Source organism: Thermobia domestica, chromosome 5 (assembly GCF_964235325.1).
Source record: "Thermobia domestica chromosome 5, izTheDome1.hap1.1, whole genome shotgun sequence".
Lineage (NCBI taxonomy): Eukaryota > Metazoa > Arthropoda > Insecta > Zygentoma > Lepismatidae > Thermobia > Thermobia domestica.
Window position 1 is genome coordinate 211,987,134 of NC_137458.1, and position 19,135 is coordinate 212,006,268.

Consider the following 19,135-nt stretch of genomic DNA (forward strand, 5'->3'; position numbering starts at 1 on the left):
TAAATATCACTATCCTAAAAGGGTAATGTCATTGTCCTGTCGATCTTATAGTCTCAAATTTAACTATAGTATTTTTTATTTTATTTTTAGTTGTAAAATGTTTTCCGAAATGTTTCGAATTCAAATTCCAATACTTCTGGAAAATTACCAACATGCCTGTATTATCAGTTTGATAATAATAAATATATATTTTCACAGGTATCAAAAACACTATAATTTCACACTACTTAGATGGTTTGATTTCGAAGTACCGCGTATCACAATCTGATGTCAATCATCACAGATAAAAAAAAAAAAAAAAGAAAAAAAAGAAAAAAGGAAACAAACAATAAAACCCTTCATTACACATCATTTGTACTATCATTCTACATTTTCATACACAATGACCAACTGCATACATTTTGTGTTTTTCTTCTACTTTTTTTAAAAAAATATATACACCATTTCATTAATATTTACAATTTAATGAAAACAGAGAGAAATCTCCATCAAACTTACCATATTCATATTTCAGAATAAATTCAGGAATTTTAAACAACTACTTGGATATTTTTATAAACGCCTTGTAGTTTTCTTTATATCTTACTTCCTATATCAATAAACAATTTACTTTTGATATTTTTAAATAATAAATATCTTTATTCAAAAATTATTGTCTTTGATACATTAGGGAAAAAAACAGAAGTTAAAACTTTGTAGCGAATACTAATTCAAACCATTTTGATTATCAACTTAAAATATATTCTAATGAATAGAATTTATCGTTATTTAATTACATTGTATAGATTACAAACGTATTTAATTTATTACATATTTGACTGGATAAAAGTACTGGCAAAATGCAATGTCTTAACCCCTATTACACAAAATAGAATTCAACGAGGCTTATATACCAGATATATACAGAATGCGGACAAAGTCGCTTTCCCCAATATGTCTGTCCACCGTGAACAGGTAGACAGATAATGTCTTGGAAATAAAGTCATGGTAAGTAATTGCTATGTATGGTACAAAATGTCAGAACACACTAATATATGGCTGATAATGACTTAAATCTCAAAAACTAGTATTTATTTACTGTATGTACGAGTTAAACGCGTCCTTTGTCCGTTTCAACAGGGAAAAGCGAAAAAAAAAAAATGCAACGTGTGTGTTCATAATTCTGAATCCAAATAACGGTTCCTACTTATTCAAGTTGCAAAGCTGTCGCTATAGAGCAAGAGGGAATAGTTCGTAATGATTCCAACCAAATCCTTAAACATGACTTGTATTCTCGTCTGTTAAATATCAATGTGTTATATGCAATGATTTAATGTAATGTGAATTAATAAGAATGTTGGAATTATTCGACACACAAAGTTCTGCCAAAAATGCGTTGTCATGTAACTATTTGATGTCCCGTAATTGACGTCATATTTTATTCTTGTATGAAAAAAAAAAAAAGAAAAACGTGCGCACGTATATACAACGTGAATTTACGGGGAGCGTCTGAGTAAATAAGTGATAAGCACGCTTGCATATTCTCCCAAATTTTATTCCCGATGGAAGCCCAGTCTCCATTATTCTAAAGGATCTAAACGTCGAACATAACATTAAATAAATATATGAATTTACAACTACTGTTGGTTAGAATCCATAATGACTGATTTTATTCAGAATTTCCTAGACATAATAGACCAACGCTGGATTTCGGTGGGAACAGAGGATTCAGATTCAATGTCTAATTTATTTTAGTGTCATACTGCCCATTACAAATATGTTTTCAACATGGTAGATTAAAATTCTATTATAAAAAATATTAACTACAAAAGTCAACGAACGAAGCAACTATGAAACAGAAATAAACGAAAAATATTTGGAATTAAGTTCATTATAGGTTAAAATAGAATTATGTCGTTATCTCAAATAAAAATGTACTTCTTCATTTTAGAATGAATGAATAAATAAATAAATATAAACATTACATATTTCCAATATAAGTTATATTCTTGGTGTTTCTTATAGAGTTAAAAGTACTAAGTATATAATATGTTTAATATAAATACTTATTAAAGAATCATGATTTCAAAGAGCGTTACCCTGTTTACAACGAAGGTATTGATAAAAATTCTATTAACAGTCTATTTAAAACAACAAAACCCTCAACCTATATACTATCCAACAAATAGTTTTCTTCTCTTTTGTTTCTAACCATGTCTTAAAAATACAGCATAATTGTATCACAATTCTCCGAGACAATAATAAGAGGAGCGTAAAATATTGAATATCTATAAATATGAGATAGAATTATTTTATTACTAAATTGAGTTACCAGTACTTTTCCCTACTGTCTTTTATAAAATAATTGCACCTTCCGCTTATTTTTAATTCGGTACACTTGTGACCAAAAATAATGTCAATATTACATATCATTGCACAGCAATGTTCACAATATAGTTCACGTTTCATCCTCACAATACTGTTTAGAAAGACTTAGAAAAAAAAGCATCCCCATATTTTATATATATATATAAAGTCTTCTGACAAAATTCCTGTTTTGAAAACAAGTAACATTATAGAGAAGTTTTGAAAAGTCTCAGGACAAACAGACAGAAGACATAGACATTTATTAAGACATAAATCATTTCACCGCAATACAGTTTGCGACATCTGATACAAAATACCAGTCAATCAGCAATAACAATTTTGACAGGCATGAAAACATCATGTAGTCCTTCACATTTGATGTAAGAAAGACATGCTTCAACTGTTTGTATTTGGTTGTCTCATCATAAGATAACCATATTTCAGCAAACTTCACACTTTATTGAATCATTGGTTGTACAACTTGGACAAACACATAAGGAAGTATCCATATACCAAACTAATAATTAACCAATATTTTGTAAAATTTGTCAAAAAAGTAATGAGCATCACAACAAGTGGCTTTTAATTCTAAACCCATTCTATTGTTCCTATCAGGTCTGAAACTTTTCGATACCTCTTCATACATGTCTTGTATAATATGAAAGAGAGAGCTACGCATATTTTAAAATACAACTTAATACTACCTGCTATGATAATCGTGCTCTGCACTTCAGAATTCAAAATTTAAGAAAAATAAATGCTTATTTATGATTACACAAGTTTGATAATAATGAAAGAAGAGATTCCTCATCTCATGATCAAAAATGTTTCTCTTAACATAATGATTGCATCATCCCAACTTCATGCCAGTGTCAAGTTCCAACAGCTGTTTCATAAGTTCATATGTTGAGAAGGAGACAGCAACCATTGGCACGGCTCGTAAGTAATTAATGCTCATTCCTCGATACAAACCTTTCGTTATGCCGTTTTCCTTGTATATTAATGTTAATGTCTGCATCATTCCCATCCTACAAGAAAAATAAAATAAAATAAAACATAAGACTATTTTGCAAAGCAATATCACAACATATATTATCCAACAACATTAACTACCTTCTATACACGTTAACATTCAAAAATCTGGCCATCAATAATTAGGTAGTTTCAGATTCCGGTTTTCGAATTTACCGCGTTAGTGTGCCAATTCTTTCTGGAGGCGTCGTTTAAATTTTGGTAACGCTGTAATCAATAATCAGTTCTTGCGTCTTGCTTGCACGTGCTAACAAGAATTTCTTCTCATTTTATCATTTATTTGCTGCTGTATAATCCCACTGTGAATTCAGCAAAGGAAAAAGGTGAACTATTTTATTTAGTTGAACTAAAACTTTCTAGAATTGTTTTATTTAGTTCGTGAACATAAAACTTCATTTGCTTTTCATCATTGTTTAATCTTCCTTCTTTAAATGACTATACAGATAATCGTTTTCTATTAAATATATACAAGCTTAAAAATAACCATCCAAAACCCTGTATTCCTCAGGTCCGGAGGTTGCCAGGTCTTTGAATGTCAATCTGTAATATCTCGCATACAACGCATATTCAAAACTATGTATATTACTTCGTTTCAAGCGGGTTAGTTCCAAGTGGCTAATTGATATTACTACTAAATTTTCGAAAGTGTCATTACACAGGGAACGTCTAACACCTCTTGTAATATAAAGAACTAGGTCTTTCAATGTATTAACACCTAGAGCACTCAAAATTCTATTCGTACAATAAAAGCTTATAAGTGGATAGGTTCAGGCAACCTGTCAGAGGTTGTTTTGAGGAAACCAACACAGTAACGTCAGTGTTTCTACTTCGATATTTGTGACACCACATCCAGTAGTCTAGAGTGGAGAGGACTGCTTAAACAGCAGTTAATTCGGGCTGGGCGCGTAATATAGAATAAAGCATATGGAATAAGCAGTAAAACACTAAGTCATCAATTTCAAGTTCACTCCACTCCTCTTGGGATATTTGTACTTTTTCATAAAAGACAGAAATAGTATTAGGTATTTAATATGTGGGAAATTAAGGGATTGCCCAAAGAATTTTAACGTCAAGGATAAAGAGGTGGTGGTGGTACTACTACTACTACTACTACTACCAGCAGCAGCAGTAGTAGTAATCGTCGTCGTCGACGTCCAATGTAACTATTTACATCATAATTAGATTTATCGCGCATCTTTTGTTTGTAGGACAAAATACAAGAAATTATGAATGTATGCACGTATGTAATAATTCAAAATATTAAAGTATATTTCAGTTCATGTTTTTATTTTTTCATTATTATCTTTTGTAGAACAACGTTACTTTATTTAACTACATTTTGCACTACAAGTTCCAGGTAATACAAAGCTGAGCCGTAGGTCTTGCAATATTCTAGTACACAATATACATGTGTCTATTACAGTACAATGAAAGCAGGTTAATATTGGGACATTCCATGTCAAATCAACAACTCATCAAACTTGACCATCTCAGATTTTTGTCAAAATTGGTGCACAGCTTTATTACAGTGGGAGATGAAAAATTCCAAAATATTACCCCTCTTCTCCTGAAAGTGTCCCCATACAGGGTGTTCAAAGATTGCCAAAAAGGGCATTTTTTCAGTTACAGTGGTTATTAAAAATTGTCACAAAATGGTTAATATATGCAGTAGAGACATGGAACAAACACCATTGGAAAGCTTGAAGATTGCTCTACAAGTTTTACTGTATTGAAAAACCTGTATAATAAAAATAATATTTCAAAAATTCAAATTAGAATTTGAATTTTGAATATCACACAGAAATGTCCTGTGAATTTGTTCAAAATTGCCCTGATTGTAGTCTCGCATGTGTACTAAAACATCACAAAGATTCGTTTTGGGCACTCAATGGAATCCAGTTCAAAATTCAACATAAACCAAACATTTCAAGATATTGACCGTGTGAATATCTGGGTTCAGATCGATAACTATTTGCCTGTAGCTATTTACCTACAGCATCAAAGGATTTATATTCAACTTCATTTGTTTCTTGATGTATTCATTTGAATTTACACAATTATCCACCTTTCGAGTTATTTAGACAGGTATTACTTTTCCGAACAGTACTCAATACTGATCATTATTCTTGTTAGTCAATATGGATGTTTCTAACCTTATATTGGCAACATTGATACATGTTATTTTCATTCCTTTGTTTTAGGATACCTGTTACAAACATGTAGAAATGCATCATTGAAACAGGAAAAAGAACTAATGAAAAAGAGGGGCATGTTTCCCTCCCTTTCACACTATTCATATCAAATGTGTTATGATACACTGTGGCACTGTTCACAATCACTTCACACACTTTCAGCACAAACAAGTCAATAAATTCTTTTTCCTATTTCAATGATGCATATGTTTGTAACAGCAATCCTGAAACAAAGGAATGAAAATAACGTATCAATGTTGCCAATATAAAATTTGAAACATCCATATCGACTAACAAGAATAATTATTTGCATTGAGTGCTGTTCGTAAAAATAATACCTGTCTAAATAACTCGAAAGGTGGATAATTGTGTAAATTCAAATGAATACATCAAGAAAGAAATGAAATTGAATATAAATTCCTTTGATTCTACAGGTAAATAGCTACAGGCAAATGGTTATCCGATCTGAATCCAGATAGTTACATGGTCAACAACTTGCAATGTTCGGTTTATGTTGAATTTTGAATCGGATCCCATTGAGTGCCCAAAATGAAACTTTGTGGTGTTTTAGTACACATATGAGACTACAATCCGGACAACTTTGAAAGAATTCACAGGGACATTTCTGTACGAAATTTAAAATTCAAATTTTAATAACACTGTAACTGAAAAAATGCCCTTTTTGGCAAGTTTTGAACACCCTATATGGGGACACTTTCAGGAGGAGAAGAATAATATTTGGGATTTTTTCGTCTCCCACTAATAAAGCTGTGCATCAATTTTTACAAAAATCTAAGATCGTCAGGTTAGATTTTGTCATTTCATTGGTTGATTTCACATGGAATGTCCCTATTCAAATATAGCTCCTCGTGTTGGACTGTCTGTAGCCATCTTCCTTCTAATTCATCGATATTGCTTTTTGTCCTGAGAAGCAAAGAAATCAGTCATTGTTGTTTCCACCCCATGTTGGTTAGTGAAGCATCTCGATTTCAGGAAGTGCGCCATGGACCAGAACTATATGCCGAGTGCGACATCCAATCGATGCCACCAAGTTCCTGCAATTTTTTGTTGCATTTTTCGAGCCGAGTGTGGTTTTGCGTTATTCTGATGCAGCAGGACTCGCTTTTGGTTCACCAATGCAGGATATTTGCGACGTAGTGCACCATTCCGCCCCAACTGTTTGGAATAATGGTCGGCATGTATACTACGACCGTTAGGAATGAACTTGTCATTACCCTCTCGTAGTTACACCATATAGAGCATGACTTTATGCTTGAAACGGCCGTTTGGCGACCGGTCCTGGAAGCTGGCCCTTGCTCAATCACTGTTTGTGCACACTCGGATTTTTGAAAAAACTCCTTTTTTCGTCGCATGGGATAAACTGTTTCAGGAAACGCAGATCATTGCGCATCTTAAAGCAGCTGCCGACACACATCCATTTTCCTCTGAGCCTAGGCTGGGGTCAACTCATGTTGCCATACTCCCCTTCACGCTTCGAAGGTACCGCGGCAATTCTTTATTCTGGTTCCTCGTAGCGGAACAGATAACATTGAGTGGAAAAATAATAAAGTGATGGCGCATTTGAGTCGCCATACCAATCTTGTGGACTTGTAAGATTATCAAGGAAAGGGTGGTTCGAAGAAGAAGAGGTATGTATTCCGGAAGCCGACTCAAACTGTTTATAAATGCAATATGCTCGAGTATCGATTCAAATTACAAGTATCAATAACATTAAATGTTAAATAATCTGTAAAAGAAGTGACCATTAGAAATCACACAAATTATTTCAATCAGCCAAAAGATAACACACCAAATAATATAAAGGCGGTAAATATTAACCCCTTTAAACCTGAATTATTATGTGCTGCACATTTTTTTTATTACAATTTTATTATACGATACAGATTGACACAAATATTTATTTTTTCGAAAACTGACTAATTTTGATGTGCATAATTATGCCCAATTGTACTAGATGCATATATTGTATATGACATTTTAATTTCTGAACGCATATATGAAAAACATATTTTTGCTAATTTTTCTCTACATGAAAGTATTTTAAACCATCATATGAGACATTTAAAATACAATTAAAGGATATGAGTAAAATTGCTTGAGTATATCAACAGTGAAAAATATTTATACAGTTTTTGAATATATAAAAATAACTAGTAGACCAACACAAATACATTATTTGCATCTCATCTATGTAAAAAGAACTTTACGCACTACGATAGTACATGACGAAACAGTTTCTATCCTTTGTAATACATAAGTGTACCATACATTTATCCCAATAGAAATGTGTTTTCCGGTCTCACAGTCCATTTTTAGAACGTTTTCCTTACTTGTTCCCGTCTAAATCTGGCATGTGGTCAATAACGTCTTGACGAACTTCTGGAATTGGACGTTGTTCTTCTTTGTTGCACTTTGGTTTGCTCACAGGTTGAATATCAACACTGGGTAGGTTTTCCTCGTTTCTTCGCAGTTGGTTTGCCTAGCTTCACAAGATTTTCTGCAATTCACGTGCGAAAATGCAAAAGATAAAGAGTGTTCTTGACTGGGATTGAAAGTGCAGAACAACTACGCTTATATTCGATCCAACTGCCTACAGTTACAAAGTCACTTGCATGGAAAATTAGTCTGAGAGTCCACTTTCTTGAACAATATGTGTGCTCCTCGGATAGTCCTACTGGATGTTTGAGGTACTGCAAGCTCCCCAGCATCCTCATCATCGCCGAGGTCCAGATTAGATACATTTCCAGATTCGAGTAATTGTAGAATCTTGTCTATTTCGTCGCATTGAACATGTCTGCAAAGATGAAAATAACTGTTTCCCATACTTATTATAACACAAAAGTTTGCATAGCAGAACCATGACTATAAATAAACGCGAATACCATATACGAACAATCACAGGTGTCCGCAGGATTTTACTGAAGAGAGGGTCTTAAGCCCTATTAACCAGAAGGTATAGCTAGCAAATTTCCGTAGATTCGTCTTCTTGGCACTTTAGGCTGTTGTACAGAGTTGACAGTTTCAAGCCTACTTACTGAAATTCTTCGAATTTCTTATAAATTTTACAAATGCCAAAATTAATCAACTTTTATTCAAGATCCATTTTCCACAGGGACCATGGCCCCTATTTTATGAGCTCTTATGGGAACAACAACAAGTTGTCGCTAACATTACTATTTGCTTTCAGTAACTTTATAATAATTAAATTCGTGTTCCATGTAAATATTTCGCCTAATTTGCAATTTAATACTTAACACTAATTTTATTATTTAAACAAATAACATGACTCATAATTTACACTGTCAATATTCCTCATTCTCTCTCAAAAATAACTACTAATATGTGATTCTCTTCTGCATTGTCACCAATTCCCACAATCTAACCTGAACTCTTCCGATCTGAGTGGGCATAATAATGCACATCAATTTCAGACTGTATATTTGGCATAATATAATCTATATTTAATGCTTTTAATTTACCAGTTCTTAGCTACAGTCTTCCACTTCAAAATTATTATGAAACCTCTAAGCTAATGGGCTTTACAATTTAAAAATATACAAAAAACAATGACTTACCTTAGTGTGCTGACGAACAACCAGCCATGCTGTCTTTACACACAATTAATTCTATCATTTTGATGCTAGATGGCTACAACAGTGCCACAATCCTGCTACGATGATGTGCAGAATTGTGTACAACGCGTCAGTATGTCCCTACTTTAAATATGTTGCCTGTTTTAAATATAACAAAGCGATGTGCATAATTATGCACCGAGGGTCTGAAAGAGTTAATTTACAAGACTAAATACGTAGCTACGATTTGAGACAGTTAATGTAACCACACAAATTTCTTTCTTTCAGATTCCACGTCGAGATGTCTTCAGCATAATCGTCGAAGCGTATTTCCATGGTACGTAGTTTATGTACTAGAACGTAGTACAGATGTACTTAGAATTAACAACATTAGAAAGTTGTAGAAACAGTGTTAATAGTAACAATAGAAGTACTTATAAGTGTAGTACTTTGCAACGCATTGTGTACTGTTATTATGAGTTGAGAGAGTAGTAGTAAGCATTACTATTATCAGCTGAAAAGTAGAGGTTGTATTTGCACTAAGGTTGGTTTAAAATTAATCCATACAGGTACTTTATATGCTATCTACATTTGTTACGAAACACTAGTATAACGATTAGTATAAAAGGTATTTTCTTTCTTTCAATGAATATGTTTAATAATAATAGCATCATTATTATTTATTTAATCCATCTAACCAATACATGGTATTTGGAGAGTTCAGTTCACATGTACATAGTATTGATGTGAGATTATAAAACAAACATAAAATGATTTACAGAAGTGATATACATATAGATAAAATATTTTACATTGTTATACATATATTTCTAGATATTCTTTAAACTATAAAATTCTTTCTCTATTAGATACGTTTTTAAGTTTTGTTTAAATTTATTTAAGTTGTTCTCCATTTTCATGTGATTGGGCAAAGTATTGAATATTTTATTTGCCGTATGTCTGGGGCCCTGTTGTACCAGTGATAATCTAGTAAAGTAAGGTTTTTTGTTTTGATCTCTAGTACCGTAATTGCGGGCTACTTGGACCCATACCAAAAACTCGTTTAAAGTCCCATATGCAATGCAATATTGAGTGAGTTTAGAGTTAGATCCATTGGATGGGATCATCATGCAGGCGTACAAACATTGAAACTAGTTCTGTGGTAGGCTACGAAGGAGCAGTGTTGGTGAGAAAGATCATTGACGTAGAGTGTATTTATTGACCGCCAAACTTTTATATGTGGACACTATTTGCAAGGAAGTGGAACCAATGCTAAGTAAACACATAAGTAGTTACATATAGGTTAATGAAACTGACATGGTAAACTTTCTCATATAAAGTAAGATGTGTGCGTAATTCCATTATTTATGAAGTATGTACATATGACCTGGAAAACATGGATATTTTGTCCCACCCCTTCTTTGTTATCTTTATCATTGAAAAATATAGGTTTGTTGTCACGTGTCACACAAGTAAGGACTTTTCATTGTTTCCTTAAGGATACCAGTACAAAATGGTACAGCAATATAAAAGATTGCCTGGAGGTCGAAAATATGCGGATTTTTCATAACAGCTTGAAGAATGTTTAGCAGCAATTCAGTCAGGGAATATGTCGCATAAAGAAACAGAAGCTCACTTCAAGATAAGTCGTTCCACCATAGAAAGAAGATTAATGAACAGATCAAGGCAGAATCCGGGCCATCTGAAAGTATTCACTGAAGAAGAAGAATTAGCCTTCACTAGTCATCTTGATAAAGTTTGTGATTTCGGATTCCTCGTTGATTAACTTGATTTCAGATTTATTATGAAGTCCTATTTAGCCATGCATGGGAGAACTGTCATTGCTTTCAATGGCACTCTTCCCAGTCGAGATTGGGTGAAGTTATTTTAGAAACTACACCTCCAGTCAACGACTAGATTCGCTGCTAATATAGATAGGGTTTGTGCAGCTGTAGAAGAAAATGTAATCAGCTATTACAATCATTATATTTGATAGTACCTCTTAACATGGTCTCTTTGTGGTTTGCAGTAAATAAAAGGTGTTGTTCTTGGAACACCTACGTCGTACTTAGTCTCAGAGCAGATTTCAATGGTTTTCTGTAGGAAAATATGGGGGTGGGTTCAATTAGCCCGAACGCGAGTCTTACTTGGACCCATTTTTTACAATAATCGTCTGTGCTTTGTTTTCAATATATGTAACTAAAACTGTCCTCAATATGTACAAAAAATCCTGTAGTTCCACTTAATATGGGTTTTGACAATAACTTTCAAGTTTTCGTGGATGAAAACACACCGAAAGAACGAATTTATTGCAAAATTGGGTCCAAGTAGCCCGCATCTACGGTATTGTAATGATGCTCTTTTGCTTCATCTTCATTTTCTGTTAGACTGAAAACGGATGCTTTACATATATAAATAGATGGAACTGTTAATACCTTTAACTTCTTAAAATGCGACTTGCAGCTTGTAGTGTAATGTAAGTTTGCAATGGTACGCATGGTCTATTTGTGTTTAATAAATACAGATTTGCTCTCAGTTGCGTTACCCTAAAATAGGATGCCATTCTTTATGATAGGGTATATAAACCCATAGTAAATTTGTATTAAGCCTTTTAGAGTTAAAGAGTCTTTTAGCACTCTTAGAGCATATAGCCTTGGATTTAGTTTATGTATAGTTGCCTCAATATGACTACTCCATCTGAAATGCTCATCTATTATAATACCTAAAAAGTTTTGTTTCGTTGACTAGCTGTATGAATGGGTCGTTTAGATTTATTGTGGATTTATTGATATTTTTAGCGTGTGCTGAGTGGAAAAGTATATATTGTGTTTTCGTATTGTTTAAAACCAACTGATTACTATCAAACCAAAAGCGAAGTTTTTTTGTTATGTCATGTACATTGTTAATAAGAGCTTTTGTATCTTTTCCTTTGATAATCACTGAAGTATCGTCAGCATAGAGTATCATTTTGGTATCTATATTGCTAGGTAGATCGTTTATATATAGTAGGAACAGAAGTGAACCTAGAACCGAGCCTTGTGGCACTCCATATTTTGTTTCTCGAGAAGTCAATTTGTATTTCATTTGAGTGTCACCTGTATTTCTTATAATTTCGACTGATTGGTTCCTATTTTCTAGATAAGATTTGAATAATTTGAGACAGTTTCCACGTATGCCGTAATGTCCTAGTTTTTTCAGTAGAATATCACGGTTTATTACATCAAATGCCTTACTCAGATCGTAAAAAATACCGAGAACTAAATATTTTTCATTTATTCCTTTTAGTATATGGTCTATTAAGCTATAGGTAGCGGTTTGGGTGCTTTTGTTGGGCACAAAGCCGTGTTGCTCGTTCGTTATAATATTCTAGCGTATGATAAAGTCCAATAGTCTGCTCTTTATTAGGTGTTCAAATATTTTACTGAAAGTAGGTATATTGGTCTTAATTGAGCTATTTTAAGAGCATCAGGAAAGACACCACTTATTAAATAAATACGTTAGATGCGGTGTCAATAATTGTTTACATAGTTTCATTATTTTCGCCGGTATTTCGTCGTTTGTTAACTTATTTTCCTGCAATTGATTAATTTGATGCAATACCTCGTTTCCTCGTGGCTAAGCAGTTAGCGTACGCGCCTTTGGCGTGGGAGACCCAGGATCGATTCCTGGCGGGAGCTCATGTGGTTCGGATTCCACGTTAATCAGTAGGTCCACGTCTCATATAGCCTCGCTGCTGAAAGGGACGCTAAACTAAAATCAACTCAATTAATCCGAATGTGGGTATGTTGTTTCGCTTTTTAGGAAAACAGATAATCTGTTGATACGAAAAAAAAAATACTGTAGCACTTGTTTGTAATTATCTAAGTATTATCTCCAGAAAATTAGCTTATGCATGTATGTGTGTACGAATAGGCTTAGCAAGGGGTTGGTTGTGGAGATTAGAAGCCACTATCAATAGGAAGAATAGTATTTCTTACTCCACTTTTAAAGTGGGGCCGGGGTGGCTCAGTGGTAGAACGTTCACATCTGGTGCTTGGGGTCCCGGGTTCGATCCCAGCCCCCGCCAAGTGAACTTTGCGGTGGACAAACACCGTGTGCGTGGGTTTTCTCGGGGTTCTCCCATTTCCTCCCACTTTCTTCATTCTATCATTTCATTCATTACTCATCATCACCGTCTCCTTTAGCCTAACCGGTATAACCGTAGGACGTAAAACCCAAAGATTTCATTTCATTTTTTCCACTTTTAATGTTACTTTGATCGCAAAGAATCAAACAAAATATTAAGAGAGCCAAAGAGATTTTCCATTTTTAAGAGTGACCATTAGTGGGTACCATTAGTTTTTTTTTTTTTTTTTTTTTTAACAAAAAGTGTCTTTTTAATAAGGAAAAATATATTGTCCCTGGCTGGTTGCTTGCCGGTAGCTTGTTAAAAGTGAAAAAGAATGTTAAATCATATCAACGACTGAAGCTACACGCTTGTCTTTCTTCGATAGTTACTGACTGGTTTTGAAAGTCACGATGTTGTAGGCCTACTGTAACAACGTAAACTTGGAAGGGAACGTTCCAACTGAATGATACGAACAATTATTCCCAATGTCTTGAACATGAAACGTGGATTGCACGGATAACGCTTAAAGTGGGCTGGACTGCACTGGAATTTCCTTCCGGCAAATTAGTGTTTGGTCGGAACTCAGTTCTTCTGTGTAATTGTCTCTTAACAACATTTGAACATTTCTTTTAGATAATAATATCTAACTAACTCTATGGCCTATGGAACCCGAAGGTTCAATGCGGCGTTTACAACATATTTCCACTAACTTCTGTCCTTAGCCAACTGGATCCAGTTTCTACTCTGTACTCTTATTTCTGCAAGATCCATCTTAATATTGTCTTCCCATCTACGTCTAGGTCTTCCTAGTGGTCTTCTTCCAATTGGGTTTTCAGTTAAAATTATGAAAGCGTTTCTAATTTCTTCCATTCTGGCTACACGGAATGGCCACCTGAGCCTTCTACACTTAATGACCCTAACAATGTTAAGTGAGCGGTATAAACTATGCAATTCCTCGTTATGAATTTCCTCCAATCCCCATTTACATCCGTCTTTGGTCCGAATAATAATAATAATAATAATAATAATAATAATAATAATAATAATAATAATAATAATAATAATAATAATAATAATACGCATTATTATTATTATTATTATTATTATTATTATTATTATTATTATTATTATTATTATTATTATTAATATTATTATTATTTTCAACCTCCCGTCGTTCTGCTATCAATCTAGCAACGAAAGGCGTTCACAACTTAGCAAACGTGAAGCGAGTGACAAGTTACAGACCGAGTGCTAATGTAATACAATGTCACGAATTGTGTAAGCAAGCTAAAAAAGGCCTGAAACAATTCGTTTTCGATTTTTGCAGTCGTTTTTACGTCTGTAAGCTGACATGTTTAATATTAGTTTCTTTCTTTCTTTCTTTCTTTTTCATTTGTTAGTTACTTCAACGCTAACTGTAACCTCTATCATGCGTCTTCCTGAATCAAAAAACGTACCAATTTTATTTCCTGCAGTGTTTTCGCGTCACTGCTTTCGAAATGGGGAGGGGGAGAGCACACCTGCACATTTCACGCTTGCGTCTGCTCAATGCTTCAACATCGTGCGAATTTGTGACCAGGCTTGGCCGTAGGTTTTTTACCATCATGTGTGGTTGGCAACACTTATCGGATGCAGTGGAAGGGGCGGAGCTACCAACACCTGTGCTCACCTGTTCTTATCTCCGCTCGTTGTCGCTCACGCTTCGGCTCCGGGAGCCAATTCATGGGCAGGCCTGCTGTAAACAGAACGCGGTATCACGTTTGCTAACAGTTTAATGTCTGTATCGGATTCTCTTATTTTTACTAGCTCGTCAGCTGTTTCCGTAAAATGTCGATTAAATTCGTCACATATTTGAATAGGTTCATCTATTATTGTATCATCAATGATTAACTTTTTAATATTACTTACTTTTCTATTTTTATGTGTATGTGATCTCTGACAGCTTGCCAGAGAGATTTAGTTTTATTCCTAGAATGAGTAATGATATTGGTGTAGTGTGCCTGTTTAGTGTTTCTAATTAATGCTTTATAGAATTTAATAAAATTTTCTCTTTCGATTTTACTATAAGGTGAAACATTTTTTTTTCTGTTAGTAATTTTCGTTTCAGTTTACTGTATTCTTTAATTTTCTGCGTTATCCAACTTCTATGAACTTTTTTCTTTACTGTACGCTTTGTTTTTGGAAATGATTTGTAAAAACTAACATTGAGCATAGTAAGAAAGTAGCAAAATTTGTTTTCTATACATGGCGTTCCAATTTACGTTTCTTAGAAAATCAAGAAATTTATTTATATTTTTTTTGGTTTAGTATTCGTTTCTATTTTTACGTTATTGTTTGTGTGCCTGTACTCCAAGTTTATTTCTAATAATTGGCAAATGTGGTCTGCAAGTCCATCAATGATTTCATATTTTACGTAATCAGTATGTAAATTACTTAGCTCATTGTCTATTGCTGTTTTTGAGTGAGGAGTTATTCGAGTTGGTTTTTTGATTATATAATTTATGTTGTATGAGTTTAAGGAGGGTACTTCTCTTCTTTCCTTCGTGTTTATTAAAAAGTCAATGTTGAAGTTCCCGCAAATTAAGATATGTTTTGTATGTATTTTTCGTATTTTATCTAATAAGATATTTAGGTGTGCCAAAAAATGTGCAGTTGTGCCTTGTAGGCTTCTATAAATTGATACAACAATTAAATCGAGTTTTTCCAAAAAAGCTGCTGAGCACTCAAATTCAAATTCCGTGGAAATATTACATAATTCCGTTAATTCTTTAGCGTTGCCTAGTTTAGCTGAATTTACTGGTATTAGAGAACCCCCTCTGTTTTTTCTTTTACTTCTACAGAAACTACTTATTACATTATAATTACTAAAATTTATGGTATCTAGATTACCACGGGTACCCCAGTGTTCCGTAAGACAGATAATTTCGGGATATGGTTTTATTGTGTTTAATAATATTTCTAGTTGAGTTAATTTTGAGGTAAGTCCCTGTATATTGTGTTTCAAGACACTGACAGTAGTTTTATTTTGTAAGCTTACCTCTGGGATGTCGTCAAGAGTTTCCGGCTGAGAGTTTAATAGCTCTATTTCATTTGCAATGATCATTTCGTTTCCAGTTTTTTTTTCTCTCTTGTTGAAGATTTTGTTCTTCCACTCCCCCCTTTTGTTGTTTCCTTGCTACACTGTTCTCATGATGTGAAAGATGCACCACTAGTATTGGGGACCTGGGACTTCTTGCTTGGCGGGGCGGAGTCGGCATCATCTTTTTTCTGTGGGAGGTTTGTTTTTGATTGACAGATCCTTCGGGAGTTTCAGAAGTTTCCATTGTACTGGGTTGCTTGCCTTCTTGCCGCATCATTTCCTGATCTCTACCACTGTGAAAGTCATTGTCCTCAAGCTGTGAGAGTGACCATTTTTCCTCGTCAGTAATCAAATGACGAAAGCGTAAAAATGCATGTTTTCGTTCTTGACGCGCTTTTGACAAAATACAACTGCATTTTTTTCGTTCATTCCTGAGTATCCTCAATCACAAATATCCTTGTTCCACGTAGTTTATTACGGTTTTTTAAAATATATTCTCCCTTCTTATCACTTGAAATCTTACACACAATGGGCCTGAGTTTGTCTGCGAACTTTCTGCCTACCCGATGAACTCTTCGCACAAGTTCATCATCGATATTTATATCAAACCTATCGCGTAATACATCACAAATCTTCTTTCCGGTGTCAGGCCAAGTTTCACGATCAGTTTCTTGTATACCATGAAACACCAGATTTTGCCTACGAGATCTGTTTTCCAAGTCATCCACCTTGTGCTGCAAATAATTAACAACGTTCTGAAGTTCACCGAGCTCATTAGTTACGCGTCCAAGTTCGTTTTCAATGGTGGTAACTCTGTGCACTAGTTTAAATACAGTTTCCCTCGTCATCTTTACTTCTTTCACCATGTTTCATTTGATGCACTAAGAGATTTTAACATCTCTTTAATTTCACTTATGTCATTGCACTCACTACGTGAATAAGGTCCAGGATGTTGTTCAACTCCTCCAATAATTAATAATACAAGAATCACCACACCATAAACAAAGTATGCTTTTGTGTAGTTCGGTTTGCAATCAAGGGACGAACATGAGGTTACTTTCACTGCACTTCTAAACAAGCCAATTCTGGCTCGCCAACTTCCAACGATACTTCCATTGTTCATTTGACCGCGGGTGAACCGGAGAGAGAACCTGCACGTGCGTCCTCACTGACTGACTCGACATCGCTTCTTTATTTGCGTACGTTTTAATTGAACGTATATATGAAAGTAACTCAATCCTTATTACGTGGAATCATTCTCTCTTGTATATTCCTCGCATAATTAAACACTCCTTGTACCTATAACCTTTCCATTTCTATTTGACTTTTACTGAAATATTGATAATGTATGGTGAGATTATTAATAAGATTGGATGCTGGATTGCGTTAGCATGATCCTAGGAGGAAGGATTCCTTCCTAGCTCTTTAGTTACTTTAATGCATATTTATGTAGTATATTGTACTGACTCGAAATAAAAGATTCAATAACGTACAAAAAGTGAAAAAGTGACCGACTGGACCGGGACTCGAACCCGTGACCTCCGGCATGCCGTGCCGATGCGTTAACCACCACGCCACCCAGTCCGCTTCCCAGAACAGCCACCCACTCTCACTCTCGAGGTCGGTGCTCTCCACTGGGACCACGTGGGTTGTACCACAGACCACTGCTGTGATTGGACAATCCCTGTGTCGATATATATTGAGCACCTATGACGGTTGTGATTTCATATAGATATTAATGAAAGAGGAAACAACTGATTTTTTAACACATCTTCACACTTATAGAGGATATGGTGTTTTAAAAAATCGGTTCTTTTGTCTTTCATTAATATCTATATAAAAGATCAAAAATTTACTCTTAGTTAACAGGCTTAAGAATGGAGTTTGCTTGCTATCTCGTAAACAATATGTAAGCAATTTCGAACGTTATCGTTTTTAAGATTGCTAGTTGGCAATAAAACAATATTTTATTCTTTGGTAGCTAAATTCAAGATATAATCTTAACAATTCAGTCGATTTTTCATTAAATTAACGTTAACCATGAACTTGTTTGATACTAAGCAATGTATCTTTTTTCATCCTTTTTCTTCTTTCTTACAGGTACGGCTAGTGCCAGTCAGAAAGATAAAGCACTTTCAACCCACATCATTAAATGATCAAACTCCAATATATATATAACATGTGTAACAAAGTAACAACAGCAGAAGAGATATCAATTAATTTACAAATTTTGTTAAAATTAAAATAATTACTTTTGTCACCACTTTATATCACATCTCAGTTGGAGTGTGCTCCCAGTGTGAGGTGGCGCATGGTACAATGCGGCACATCCCGAGTTCGTAGAGGTAACGTACTACAGTACACTAAGACCTGCCAAGTTGGTTTCAGAATCGTCGTGTGCTGGTGGATCGATTATCCTCCATGGCGTGTCTTATAACCTCAGAATCTTTACCCCGGGGCGGCTGGCCCTTAGCTGATCTTCGACATTTTTATAGTCTGCACGAAATTTCAGAAATCAACTAGTTGCTGTGCTGCGGTTCATTGCACCGTCGCTTTTCGCATGATAAATGTTTCGGGTTGCTGCTTCAGCATTAAGCCCGAGTTCGAACTCATACAATAACAGTTCACGTATCAGATGTTACTGTGCACTTATTCTTACTGCCACTGAAAACCCACTGATGATATTGACGGACTGGTAGCCTCCGTGTTCGCTTGCCAACTTTCCCTTGAGCCAGTTTGACCTTGTACTTACGGTCGATCACGACATATAAACGCGCTGTTTGGG

The 19,135-nt window shown here is 34.6% G+C and overlaps 1 protein-coding gene across 3 annotated transcripts in view; it reads right to left on the minus strand.

Annotated features, from left to right (window-relative positions):
* Positions 1–341: 341 nt before the first annotated feature.
* Positions 342–19,135, minus strand: part of LOC145686385 (mitochondrial coenzyme A transporter SLC25A16-like) — a gene marked incomplete at its 5' end in the record, with an annotated part of 88,718 nt that continues 69,924 nt past the window's right edge. Inside the window, 1 exon segment of one of the 3 annotated variants that reach the window (XM_081759657.1) lies at positions 342–3,374. In XM_081759657.1, the coding sequence (XP_081615783.1) occupies positions 3,197–3,374 (178 nt within the window). In that variant the 3' untranslated portion in view covers positions 342–3,196. 3 annotated transcript variants of the gene reach the window in all.